This window comes from Orcinus orca, chromosome 16, assembly GCF_937001465.1.
Source record: "Orcinus orca chromosome 16, mOrcOrc1.1, whole genome shotgun sequence".
Taxonomy (NCBI): domain Eukaryota; kingdom Metazoa; phylum Chordata; class Mammalia; order Artiodactyla; family Delphinidae; genus Orcinus; species Orcinus orca.
Genome location: NC_064574.1, coordinates 44,449,166 through 44,463,300, shown reverse-complemented (window position 1 = coordinate 44,463,300; position 14,135 = coordinate 44,449,166). Strand labels below are relative to the sequence as shown.

Sequence of the window (14,135 nt, the reverse complement as noted above, 5' to 3'; positions counted from 1 at the left end):
TTCTATAGATTTTGTAACAGAAATCATCATAGAAATTTCTCCATTATAATCCTCATCAATAACTCCAGTATGAACTGTTCCATCCTGTAGAGTCAAACTACTTCGTTCTAATAATAGTCTCACGGTTTCTGTAGGTATAGGGCCATAAACTCCTGTAGCTAATTTGTGTATTTCTCCTGCTGGCGTAAGGATACAATCTCGAGGAGCACTCAAGTCAACGGCAGCACTGCCGCTGGTATTATGTATGAGATCAGTAACTAAGAGCCGATGTTGAGATTGTTCTGTAATGTCTGATAAAAGCTGCCATTGCTTACTGGATACTGTTGAGAGTTTACTGTCACTTCTCCCGTATTGTTGTTGCGGCCCCAGGTTGGGCCTAGCTTCCTGTTTCCTGAGACGCCATCTCGTGGAGGCAAAAGATTTCCTAACTTACCCCTTTTGGAACGGCATTTATTAGCCCAGTGTCGTCCTTTACCACACCGGCGACGCATACCAGGTGGCTGTTCATTCTTAACCTGTTTTGATATCTGGCCTTGCCCTTTTCGACAATCTCGCATCACATGTCCATACTTTCCACAACTGTAACATTTAGTACGATTATCTTTCAACCCTTCATTTATGGCAGCTGCAAGTAAATTGGCATGATAAGTAGGAGATCCAATATCATGGCAAGCTTTTATATACTCCTCAAGGGGAGCATTTACAGCCTGTAAAGGCCATAATGCCTTCTGGCATTCAGGATTTGCATTTTTAAAGGCCAAAGATTGTAATAATAAATCTTGCATGTCTATTTGTGTTACAGCTCTTTGAATGGCTGCATGCAGCCTAGACAAGAAATCAGAGTAAGGCTCACCAGGCCCTTGCATTTACTTAGTAAAAGATTGTGTTTTTCGGGGGGTTCCACTCGTAACCATGCTCGTAAACAACACATACGTATTTGAATGATTTGTAAATCATCAAATTGAGCTTGAGCTTGTAGATTACTAAATGCGCCTGCTCCTATTAATTCATCTAAAAGTGGCCCTGGAGGATTGCGGACCGCATTAGTCCTTGCCATGTTTTCAGCTTCCTCTCTCCACCAAGTCTTAAACTGCATATATTGTCCAGGTTCAAGAACAGTTTTGGCAATCGCTTCCCAATCATGAGGAATTAATATGTTTTCAGTAGCATACCCAGACAAAAGTCCTTGAACATAATTAGAATGCATCCCATACGCATTAATGGCTTCTTTTAGCATTTTTAAAATTTGTATATCATGATGGTTATACTCAACACTTACATATCCATTCGGAAATGGATCATTAGCAGGCATAGCTTGTCTAACAATAGGGAAAGCAAAAAAGGATTCAGAATATTGCTTTTCTTCCTTATTCATCTCTTCTTCCAACAATAGTCTATTAGATTCAGGTTTTAGAGGAATGCGAAACTGACGAGAGGCTCCAACAGGATAAGCTGCTAATTCTAAAGGAGGAGCCAAAGGAATAGTAGGACATGGCTCCTGATGTAAAGGAGCGGTAGCATTGTTTTTATTTTCTTCCAATTTAACCATCAAATTTTTTAACTTTGAAAGTATATCAGAAATCTCATTCTGTTGAGAAAGTGGCATCTCATTTTGTTTGCTCCCGATCTTTATCATCATCAGAAAAAGCCCCTTCATCACTGGAACCTGAAAAATCCTCTCCTGTCTCAGACACAAGGGGAGGAGGAGGCGGAGGAAGGTCCTCTATAGGAGACTCACGGGACAGAGTACGAAAAGCAGCAGAATGATCCGGAGCAGAATTTGGACGCTGAGGGCGCGCCCCATTTTCACTTTCAGTTTCAGATTGTAATGGTTCCAGGGCAAGGGAAATTAATTTATAAAGAGACCAAACACGGACAGATATAGCGTCCCCATGCTGATGAGCTCTTCTTAAGGCTCGCATAACCTGTTTCCAAACTTTCAAATTCAACTGGTTATGACCAGTAGGTTGAAACCAGTAACAATGTTTACGAACCAGCGCAAACAATTCATCAAAAGATTCTGGTTTCACTTTCACTCCTGAACTCCGTAATAACTGTTTCAGGAGTCTAATGTATTGAAATTCTACCGAATGGGAATTCCCCATTACAGTTACTCCACTGCTCCCGAAGGTTTCGCTTACTCCTGAGCGGACCAAATTCCCCTTCGGTCCCGCGATCACGCGATAACTTACCTTCAGGTCCCTGTTCGGGCGCCAAATGTTGTAGTTTTTCTTATGACAGGGCCGAAAGTAAGCGCATCACAGGAGATGAATTGTGCCGAAGCACAGCAGTAGAGGGCTGCCGCTCGCTCAGGCAATACAGCGCCGCCTGTCCTGCTGTGGTAGCTTTTATTGAAGCATTATCTATGTTTACATTTTAAGACTTGTTTTCTTAACATTCCAGAAATGCCAAAGCAGCAACATATGCTTTTATTGATTATACACGCAACAGTGGGCTTTCTTGAAGACATGCCGTGCTTCATCCTTGAGCGCAAAGGCAGCACAAGGACATTGCCTTGTGTTTCCATTATTCTGATTATACTGAAGTAGCACAAGGACATTTCCTTGTGTTCCCACCGTTCTGATTATACTGAGGACGTCTCATGGATCAGTGCCCAAAGCACTCAATGCTTATTCGCACACCCCCGGTTTGCCGGGGGGTCTCAAAGCAATCAGGACTGTTTGCAGTTCTGGCTTATTCGCCAGCCCCTAGTTTGCTGGGGGGAGGTGGGGGGGCTCATGGGTCACGTCTCCTTTCCATGTCCTCAGTTATTCCACTACACTCTGACTGTAGTGGACTTGAGCTGGAAGTCGATAAGAGAAAAGACAATTAGGAAATCAACTATGGTTAGTAATTCCTATCAGGGCAGTGATGAGGACAACTCCTCCTAGACACCTCCACAGCTGGCTGTACACCCCGTACTCCCCTGTGCCCGGCTGGTGGTGTTGGCTCCAGCCAAGGTCATAGGCAGGCTTGGCTTCCTGGAGCTCCCAGGAAATCACAGGACTCTGGCAGTCCCTGCCTGCACAGTCCCCAGGGCAAGCAGCAGCATGCAGGGCCCTGCGGAGTGGGACCCTGTCAGGATGAAGCTCTGAAAACAAGGGGGACAGAGCCTGCTCCGTGCGTGTCCCTGCATCCAGGCTTTCTGTGATGAGACAGGGATGTAACCCCCTGCTCTGCCTCTTTAGTGCCGGCAGGAGGGACAGGCAGGGGATGCAGAGGAGGAGGTGGGCACAGGCATATTCAAAGCGGGAGGCCAGAGCGCAGGGCTGCATGGGCTGTGGGCTGCGGAGGGCCGCCCCCCCACCCTGCCCCCAATCACCTGTCTTTCGTGCTGGCTCTGGACAGCATGTTCCCAAAGGCAGCTCTGCTTCTGGGGCTCACTGTTGTGGGCATTCACGTCTGGATCATTCAAAAGGAATTTGTAGACATTAGTAAGGACCACAATTATTGTGCGGTGTCTGTGGAGTTCGCCGTGGCTTGGTTCAACAGTGACCATGAGGAAGAGCATGCCGACAAGCTGCTGGAGGTCAGGTAGCCCAACAAAAGGCGAGTGGCAGTCGTGGGCCCAGGCTGCCGGATGGCTGGCCCCGAGCCGGCCCAGGTCAGCGGGGCTCTGATGTGAGGGTCCCCCGCTGCACACACTCCTCATGGGACTGGAGGCTGGCCCCCTCCCTGCACAGACGGCCCTGGCTTCCCTCAAGGGCTCTCATTTCCTGACCAGCTGGCCCTCTTCTGGGCTGCATCGCAGCCCTGGACCTGGGGAGGCTGAGGGCCCCTCGAGCATCACTGCAGACTCAGCTGCCCCCAACCCTTGCCAGGCCCTAAGCCCGTCTTCACCCAGGGTCCAGCGGCAGTGCAAGGGGCTGGGCATGTGTGTGTGTGTGTGTGTGTGTGTGTGTGTGTGTGTGTGTGCGCCTGGTGGCATCAGCTGCAGGCATTCCTGAGCCCCTAAGGAAGCCAGCTTTCTAGACAATTCCAGGTCAGGGCTGTGCTCCTCCCTATGGAAGTTTCCGGTTACATTCCTCTCCGTGTTGGAGTTCTTCCGAGTTTTCACGACCTCTCTGTAGGGGATGAAACCCTGTCTTGTGTTAACTTCTTAGAGAAGCTGATGAACACACAGAGCAGCACCCGGTTCACAAACATCCACCTGGATGAAGGTTTACAAGGTGAGCCCTTTGGTGCCGCAGCTGCCCCAGGAGAGACAGAGCATCCAGCCCCCAGCCCCCAGCCCCCTGTCCTGGTCTGGATGCAGCCCCCGAGGGACAGGGCAGCTCTGAGGTTGGCTCGGTGGACAAGCACCCCCATCCACCTCCCTAGAAGGAGCCATGCGATGCCCTCCGTGTGTCTGGCGGATGCGATCGAGAGCTGGGTCTCGTGTCAGGTGTGCTGTGCGTGTGCTCTCAGCGCCGGGACCCTACCTCCCGTGACCACCCCCCTCCCCCACCACCATGTACTGGTGATGTGGCTCCCGGGTAGCGCCATCAGGAGGGCGGCAGGGAAGGGTCCAGGGCTGCCGGAGCTGCACTCAGGGACATCTTTTCTACTGGATTCTTTGCCTTTCTGTTTTCTAATTTCTCCTTGACAGAACTGGACAATGATATATTTAATGGACCTGGAGCTGGGCCGCACAATTTGTAAAAAACACGACGAAGACATTGACCACTGACCCTTGCAAGAAGGCCCAGGAGAGAAAAAGGTTTGAGAGTAAAATCAACCCAAAACATCACCAATCTGAGAAGGAAAAATCATATCACGGGGGGGGGTATGAAGAAAACACATAGTTCCGTGCATCTCCTTTATTCCCTACGCTGAACACCTCACTACTGACCCTTCTGGTCACCAAATGTGTGGGGTTTTCCCCCACCAAACAATTCTCGGGGACACCAGTTACCTACCTGGAGGGGGCATCACGTCTCACAGGTTAAGGGCTCAGGCCCACGAGACACCCCGACCCGTTCAAACGCCAGTCACAGGGAGTAGGTCCCCAGGCTGCCCACAGCTTCTGTCCAATTGACCACAGATCAGAGGTTCCCATCTCCCCCTCTTCAGGTTTGATGAATTTGCTAGAGTGGCTCACAGAACTCAGGGCAATACTTACGTTTCCCATCTTATTAAAAGATATGGTAAAGGATACAGATGAACAGCCAGATGCGGAGATACACAAGGTGAGGTGGAGGAGGGTTCTGAGCACAGGAGCTTCTGAGGATCGAGGGGTATCACCCCTCCCCCCAATATGTGGATGTGCTCACCCGCATGAATGCTCTGAACGCCACACCATCAGGATTCTAGGGAGGCTTCCGCACGTAGGCAAAACTACCCCGAGCCCCATCATTGGTCATCATTGGACTTTCTGCTGACCAGCCCCCAGCCAGGGGCCCACCCAGAGTCACCGCAATAGAACAAAACATGCTCCTGGTGTTCTTATCACTTAGAAATTTACAAGGGATCCAGGTGCTCTGTGCCAGGAATACAGGCAGAGACCAATATACATATTATCTTTATCTCACAGCATGCCGAGGGGAGGGTGCATAGGGAAGTCCTCAGGGATGACCCTGGGGCAGAATGACAGGCCCTGGCCCCTCCCCGCCAGGTCCCAGGGCTCCCCCTGCACAGAGATGCTCCCAGCACAGCACCAAGCTGGGCCCTGTGCTCACAGCCCGGCTGGCCCCCCAGAGAACCCCAAAGACCCCCATGGGCCCTTCCCTCTTGGATGGAGCCTCGCCGGGCCCCAGCCTCCAGCTTCCTGAGAACTCGGGTCCAGGAGGACGCTGTTCTCCCTGTGGGCCTCTTTCCTTTGCTCCGATTCTTCCGGACAGAAGGACACTTTAGTTTGCTGGTCGCCCCACCCCTCCCTCTTGTCTCCTGGGCGGCAAGGAGGAGTCCCGGTCAGTCAGACCGTTTGTCATCACCCTATGAACTGACATCTGGTCCATTGAACTGAAACCTTGGGGACGGGCCTCAGTCAGGGTGATGCCCTCAGTGGGGCTGGGGTCTCCCCGGACCCCAACCTTGGGGTAGCCTCTCCTTGGGGTGGGTTTGCAGCTGCAGCTGATGGCGGGGTGGGCACCATCTGGGCCATCTCCTGGGCAGTCTGCTGGCTCCCCCAAGAGCTCACGGGGCAGAGACCCTTCAGGCAGCGTCACGTGCCCAGGGTCGGGGGGGACCCTGAAGGGCAGGTGATGGCCCCACCAGGCACCCTCTCAGGAGCGCCTGCCTTGATGGTGGAGACTAGAGCTCTGGAGCCCAGCCCCAGGCCACTGTTTGATTCTGCTTTTCTTTCCCCTTTAGTTCTTAATGCACCTTGAGCTCCTGCTAAGTCCTTCCTGCTAAGCACTCTCATTGTTACATTGTTCTGATTTTATGTCTTACATAAAATTACTTTTTTCAGGTGAGCTGCACTTTCATTGTGGACTTACGCCCATGGTTTACCCAGTTCACCCTCCTGAACAGCACCTGCCAGCAGAAATGGGGGGAGGAGCTCCCGGCTCCCACAGCAGCTCCTTTCCTCCTGAAGAATGAGGGTCTGCAGTCCTAGGTCTGCGTGGCACCAGAGCAATTAAAGGCATCTCAGAGCACATCCTGGGTCCCTGTCAGTTTTGCATTCTCCCTGTTGGTTTATTTCCATGGACGTTGCTGCCAGTGACAAGCGATGGAGAATTTACCATTGTTCTCACCTTGGCTGTGGGCGCAGGGTGCTGAGTCAATCCAATTCCTCAGCTCATGGGAGGGTGCCCTTCCTGGTTCTTGCAGGGTCCTCATGGTTGGTGTGTGTACTCAGTCGTTCATTCTTTCATATATTCTCCATTTGTCCATCATCTGTCCATCCATGCATCCATCCATGTATCTAGGCATCCATCCATCTTTCCATCATGCATACAACCATACATCAATCCATTTATCCCTCCTTTCATCCATCCATCCAAACATGCATGCATCCATCCATCCGTCCATCCATGCATCTACTCTTCCATTCCTTTGTTCATCATCCTCCAATCTCTCCAGGCCCCCATCCATTCCACTCAAAAGGAATCCAGACAGTTTTGCCAGATGACAGCCACCTGTGTCCCTTCTGTGTCCATCTCTGAGGCCAGATTCACAGTGAGTGGCCCTTCTGCGGTGGTGGTGTTGGGTTGATGCCCAGGCACACAGGTGGGAGGTGGGTGACAAGGATGACAGAAGGCTCTGTCCTCTGTGGATCGCCATTGGGGCGTCTGCCCTGGAGCTGCCTGACTGACGAGAAATCTTCTCAGGGCGTCTGGGGTCAGCTCAGAAGATGGCAGCTCCAGTCACACCTCCCCTCATGCTCCCTGACCCCTGCGCCCCCCATCGGCACCCAGCCTGGCCTCCATGGCCGTCAACACTGATCACCAGCCCTGGGACAGGCCTTGAGTTGACAGATCCCCCCATGAGCACCTCTCTCTTCCCGGGTCCTGGTGGGGGCAGCCCTGGAGGGGCCGAGGGATGGGGGCCTGGGGCTCTAAGTGGGACAGAGAGGCCATGGGACGCTGTCTGGAGGAGGACTTCAGAGGGAGGGGCTGAGGGGTCTTCCCTCCACCTTTTGAGTTCGGGGATCTGATTTGTGTGTCCTGTGGTTGGCAGGCTGTCCCTTTCCTGACTGACCTATTGCCGTGATGTGGCCATAAGCACTGGTGAAACAGGCGTCCCCCTCCCTGCCCCCCAGCTCCGGGCAGCTCCATGAGCACAGCTGGCCTGAGCCAGCTTTGGTCTTTTAGTACCTGTGTTTGGGATTTCTAACATCTCCCCACAATCTGATAGGTGCAAGTACAAACTGATAAGGGTGGCTGTGTGGTCAGCCAAGCTCCCTTTGAGGGCACTTGGGTTCAGAAGGGTGGAGCCATTATTCCTGGGCCCCATGCCGGCCAAGGCCAGACACAACCCCCTGAGTAACAGCGGCCACCTTCACCTCAACTCCTGTTTCCCGTCGGAAGGTCTGTGTCCTGCTCTTTTCAATTCTTCTGTGGTCTGACCTCAGATGCATTTTAACTACACTGGGGGGCTTTGCACATGTCCCTCAGCATTCAGACCCAGTCATGGGGTGATTTTAAACCCACTACGAGCCTCCCGTGGGGCACCAGGGTACCAATGCAGGTACCAGAGGCTGAGTGCAGCCCCAGTCCTGTCCTACAACCTGTTCCCATGGTGATGGCCCAGGCCCCGCATCCTTTCTGGGATCATCATTAACATACAGGAGTCCGTCTCCCCCATGTCCAGTGTGGAGCATCCTCACGTCCACAGGCAGCACATCCCACTTTGCCGGCCCGCTTGCTCCCATGGCCTGGTGTGCACCCCAGGCAGGGCACATCAGTAACACGGTTCCCGTGAGAAGAGCCTGACACGGCCACACGGCAGAGGCCACAGCGCCACAGATGGCAGCTCTGTGTGAGAATGCACATTGGCTGGGGCAAGGCAGGGCCTGACCTTCCCCAGCCCTGGAACCCCTCCTCCCGTGGCTGCCGCTCACATCCATTCCAGCAGAGCCCCTGCCTTGGCTGGCTTACCCCTTGTCCCCTGCCCACTGCCAAGCATGGCCAGGCCTCCTGTCATGTAGGTCAGCAGGTGCCAGTGGTGGTGGAGAGGATGGTGCCCCGGCCCCCATGCTGTCCCTCACTGGACCTTCCCGTTGTGCCCTGAGGTCATCGGCTGCAGCGAAGGTCAAAGGTAGATCTGGTTTTCTCCTCGGCTCCGGGGACTCAGGACCCACCAGCATTCCTAAGTGCCCGTGACTCTGCCAGCCCAGGGAGGCACTGCCATGAGGGCAAAGCCTAGTGGGCTTGAGACCCTCACCAAGGCCCTACCGAAGCTGGGCTGGGGACGCCCTGGAGATGAGGGGGAACAGAGCCTGCATGTCCTTGGGCTCAAGGTTTACGTGATGAGGGGTGGAAATTGGGACACTCCCCCGCCACGGCCTCCCGTCGGGTGATGACGGGAGGGACAGAGAGGAGGAGCTGGGCAGAGGGCCTGGCCAGCAGCACAGGGCTGTGCAGGGCAGGGCGGCGCTGGCTGGGGAGCTGGGGAGGGTGGCCCACAGTACTGCTGGCCTCCAGGCTAATGCCGGACAGCATGTTCCTGAAGCTGTCTCTTCTCCTGGGGCTTCTTGCTCTGGGGCCTCATGTCTGCAGCTGGAAGTTTGAGGACATCAGTAAGAGTACGCAAAACTTCCGCTTGTGTGTGGAGTTTGCTGTGTTTCACTTCAATGAACACGAGCCAGATGAGTACGCTTACAAGCTGCTTTGGGTGGGGCGGAGCCAGCGCAAGGTGAGGCGGATGGGAGTGGGGGATGGGGGTGGGGTGGGAGTGGGGGATGGGGTGGGGATGGGAGTGGGGGATGGGGGTGGGAGATGGGGGATGGGGCTGGGAGTGGGGGAATGGTGGATGGGGGTGGGAGATGGTGGATGGGGGTGGGAGTGGGGGATGGGGGTGGGAGATGGGGGATGGGGCTGGGAGTGGGGGATGGGGGTGGGGTGTGAATGGGGGATGGGGTGGGAGATGGGGGATGCGGCTGGGAGTGGGGGAATGGTGGATGGGTGTGGGAGTGGGGGGTGGGGGTGGGGAGTGGGGGCCAGAGGGTGAGGGAGGCTCCCTGTCTGCGGCTCCACCTTCTTCCTGAAGCTGGGCCCGGGGTCGGGGGAAGGGGCCGTCCGCTGTCTGCAGGAAAAGGTAAGGGATGTTTCATTTGGTCAAGGATATTTAAAAACACAAGGTACCAAAATAGAAGGGCTCCAAGTTTCTGATGTGTTAGCTTAGCGCTTGGAACAGGGAGAGAAGGAGAGGGAGGCAGAGGGCAGGTGAGGAGGGAGACAGACGGAGCAGAGGCAGCGCCCCGACATCAAAGCCCAGGAAGGGCCAGCAGCGCAGAGCGGAGCCGATCGCAGGCCTCAGCTGCCAGGATCACTGCCTGGATGCTGGGCTGAGGCCCCACGTGAAGTGAGCCGGCCTTGACCACGTGGCCGCCGTGGGTCAGGCCTGGCCGGAGGCAGCAGAGGCAGACAGGGCGTGACCTCGCGGGGCTGTTACACTGGTGGTGAGAAGCACACAGGCCCTAAGTTTTCAGGTGAGATAGTGGAAGACCTGGACAAGAGAGGTCAGTGTAGGACCGCAGGGCTGAGGGGAGGGGGGGTGAGGGGGTGGGGAAGCGCTCTTCATGACGGGCACTCCTGGAAGGACCCGGCCAAGTGCAGGTTTGGGGACAAGAAGGGCGGGCAGCCCCGGAGAGGGTCCTGGACCAGGGTGAGCTGCCAGTGCCCGGCGGGGCCAGCCTGAGGGCTGTGGGCCAGTGTCTCAGGGAAGGAGGTTCAGAGAGGTGGGCGTGCAGGGTGGGTGTGTGCCAGGGCTGGGTCAGGATGTTATCCTCAGAGGAGCAGGGACTCATGGAAGGAGGTCGCTCAGCTTTGTCCAGCATCTCTCTGGACCCCGTGGGGGTAGTGGGCTCCACAGCTTGGGGGCAAGTTGAGACCAGGGTGCAGGAGCTGGGCCCTGGACGACAGGAGGCAGAGGAAAACCGGCTTCTGAGTCGGCTTGGAGGTTGACGTGGCAGGTAGTGGGGCGGGGATCAGGCACAGACCCCAGGTCTTTGTCCTGAGCAGGTGGGCAGAGAGCAGAGTGAGGGGCGGGGGAGACAGGAAGATGGCCGGGCCGAGTCCGTCACAGTCAGTGTTCCCGAGGCAGTTCTGGGAAAGAAGGTCATGGGTTACAGAGCATCAGGGTGGGGAAGAGGGGGCACCTGATGGGAGTGTGGGTGCCCTTAGCACCTGGCTGTGCAGCGCTTTCCCACCGATGCCCATACCTCCCCCGCCCCAGGTACTTTGTCTGGATTAGTTGTTGTCCAGCAGTCTTGAGCCCAGACCCATTACTGGCCCCAGATGGTTAGCCCCAAGGTGGCCCGGGTCAGCGGGGCTCTGATGTGAAGGTCCCCCGCTGCACACACTCCTCATGGGACTGGAGGCTGTCCCCCTCCCTGCGCAGATGGCCCTGGCTTCCCTCAAGGGCCCTCATTTGCTGACCGGCTGGCCCTTCGCTGGGCTGCGCCCAGCCCTGGACCTGTGGACGCTGAGGGCCCCTCGAGCATCACTGTGGACTGAGCTGCCACCCTCCACCCCCCACTGCCCTAAGCCTATCCTCGCCCAGGGTCCAGCGGCAGTGCAAGGGGCTGGGCATGTGTGTGTGTGTGTGTGTGTGTGTGTGTGTGTGTGTGTGTGGCTGGTGGCATCAGCTGCAGGCATTCCTGAGCCCCTAAGGAAGCCAGCTTTCTAGACAATTCCAGGTCAGGGCCGTGCTCCTCCCTATGGAAGTTTCTGGCTACATTCCTGTCCGTGTTGGAGTTCTTCTGAGTTTTCACGACCTCTCTGTAGGGGATGAAATCCTATCTGTGTTAACCCCGAGGGACAAGGCAGCTCTGAGGGTGGCTCAGTGGACAAGCACCCCCATCCGCCTCTCGAGAAGGAGCCGTGCGATGCCCTCCGTGTGTCTGGAGGATTGAGAGCTGGGTTTCATGTCAGGTGTACTGTGCGTGTGCTCGCAGCGCTGGGGCCCTACCTCCCGTGACCATCCCCCTCCCCACCGCCATGTACTCATGACACGGCTCCTGGGTACCAGCTATCAGGAGGGTGGCAGGGAAGAATCCAGGGCTGGAGCTGCACTGAGGGACATCTTTTTGTAGGAAGAGTAGAGAATTAAAATGAAAAAGTAAAATAATACATAAATTAAAAATAAGAAAAATGCACCTAGGTTTGTCCCAATTTATACACGTGTGCACATTCATACCTATTTGCCCATTTTCTACTTGGTTGTCTGTGTTTTTCTCATTACTGCAAAGTAAGTATTTCACAGAAGTTTCTACAATCTCTCCTTGACAGATGTATAGTTGGATATATTTAATGGACCTGGAGCTGGGCCGCACAATTTGTAAAAAACACGACGAAGACATTGACAACTGCCCCTTGCAAGAAGGCCCAGAACAGAAAAAGGTTTGAGGATAAAATCAACCAAAAGCATCACAAATCTTCAGAGAATGAAAAATAATGTCAAGAAGTGTCTATGAGAGGAGCCTTGGAAGGCCTCAGGGATGACCCTGGGGCAGAATGACAGGCCCTGGCCCCTCCCCGCCAGGTCCCAGGGCTCCCCCTGCACAGAGATGCTCCCAGCACAGCAGCAAGCTGGGCCTTGTGCTCACAGCCCGGCTGGCCCCCCAGAGAACCCCACAGACCCCCATGGGCCCTTCCCTCTTGGATGGAGCCTCGCCGGGCCCCAGCCTCCAGCTTCCTGAGAACTCGGGTCCAGGAGGACGCTGTTGTCCCTGTGGGCCTCTTTCCTTTGCTCTGATTCCTCTGGACAGGAGGACAGTTTAGTTTGCTGGTCGCCCCACCCCTCCCTCTTGTCTCCTGGGCGGCAAGGAGGAGTCCCGGTCAGTCAGACCGTTTGTCATCACCCTATGAACTGACATCTGGTCCGTTGAACTGAAACCTTGGGGACGGGCCTCAGTCAGGTTGATGCCCTCAGTGGGGCTGGGGTCTCCCCGGACCCCAACCTTGGGGTAGCCTCTCCTTGGGGTGGGTTTGCAGCTGCAGCTGATGGCAGGGTGGGCACCATCTGGGCCATCTCCTGGGCAGTCTGCTGGCTCCCCCAAGAGCTCACGGGGCAGAGACCCTTCAGGCAGCGTCACGTGCCCAGGGTCGGGGGGGGCCCTGAAGGGCAGGTGATGGCCCCACCAGGCATCCTCTCAGGAGCGCCTGCCTTGATGGTGGAGACTAGAGCTCTGGAGCCCAGCCCCAGGCCACTGTTTGATTCTGCTTTTCTTTCCCCTTTAGTTCTTAATGCACCTTGAGCTCCTGCTAAGTCCTTCCTGCTAAGCGCTCTCATTGTTACATTGTTCTGATTTTATGTCTTACATAAAATTACTTTTTTCAGGTGAGCTGCACTTTCATTGTGGACTCACGCCCATGGTTTACCCAGTTCACCCTCCTGAACAGCACCTGCCAGGAGAAATGGGGGGAGGAGCTCCCGGCTCCCACAGCAGCTCCTTTCCTCCTGAAGAATGAGAGTCTGCAGTCCTAGGTCTGCGTGGCACCAGAGCAATTAAAGGCATCTCAGAGCACATCCTGGGTCCCTGTCAGTTTTGCATTCTCCCTGTTGGTTTATTTCCATGGACGTTGCTGCCAGTGACAAGCGATGGAGAATTTACCATTGTTCTCACCTTGGCTGTGGGCGCAGGGTGCTGAGTCAATCCAATTCCTCAGCTCATGGGAGGGTGCCCTTCCTGGTTCTTGCAGGGTCCTCATGGTTGGTGTGTGTACTCAGTCGTTCATTCTTTCATATATTCTCCATTTGTCCATCATCTGTCCATCCATGCATCCATCCATGTATCTAGGCATCCATCCATCTTTCCATCATGCATACAACCATACATCAATCCATTTATCCCTCCTTTCATCCATCCATCCAAACATGCATGCATCCATCCATCCGTCCATCCATGCATCTACTCTTCCATTCCTTTGTTCATCATCCTCCAATCTCTCCAGGCCCCCATCCATTCCACTCAAAAGGAATCCAGACAGTTTTGCCAGATGACAGCCACCTGTGTCCCTTCTGTGTCCATCTCTGAGGCCAGATTCACAGTGAGTGGCCCTTCTGCGGTGGTGGTGTTGGGTTGATGCCCAGGCACACAGGTGGGAGGTGGGTGACAAGGATGACAGAAGGCTCTGTCCTCTGTGGATCGCCATTGGGGCGTCTGCCCTGGAGCTGCCTGACTGACGAGAAATCTTCTCAGGGCGTCTGGGGTCAGCTCAGAAGATGGCAGCTCCAGTCACACCTCCCCTCATGCTCCCTGACCCCTGCGCCCCCCATCGGCACCCAGCCTGGCCTCCATGGCCGTCAACACTGATCACCAGCCCTGGGACAGGCCTTGAGTTGACAGATCCCCCCATGAGCACCTCTCTCTTCCCGGGTCCTGGTGGGGGCAGCCCTGGAGGGGCCGAGGGATGGGGACCTGGGGTCTAAGTGGGACAGAGAGGCCATGGGACGCTGTCTGGAGGAGGACTTCGGAGGGAGGGGCTGAGGGGTCTTCCCTATGCCTTTTCAGTTCAGGGATCTGATTTGTGTGTCCAGGGTAGATA

General features: G+C 55.1%; 1 protein-coding gene across 1 annotated transcript; it reads left to right on the top strand.

Annotated features, from left to right (window-relative positions):
• The first annotated feature begins 8,998 nt into the window (after nucleotides 1–8,998).
• On the top strand, nucleotides 8,999–13,109 carry LOC101284081 (probable cystatin-15). The gene is made up of 3 exons (XM_004270491.2): nucleotides 8,999–9,279; nucleotides 11,877–11,987; nucleotides 12,928–13,109. The coding sequence occupies exons 1-3, from the start codon at nucleotides 9,073–9,075 to the stop codon at nucleotides 13,072–13,074; spliced, it is 465 nt and encodes a 154-aa protein (XP_004270539.2). The 5' UTR covers nucleotides 8,999–9,072; the 3' UTR covers nucleotides 13,075–13,109.
• The last annotated feature ends 1,026 nt before the right edge of the window (nucleotides 13,110–14,135 follow it).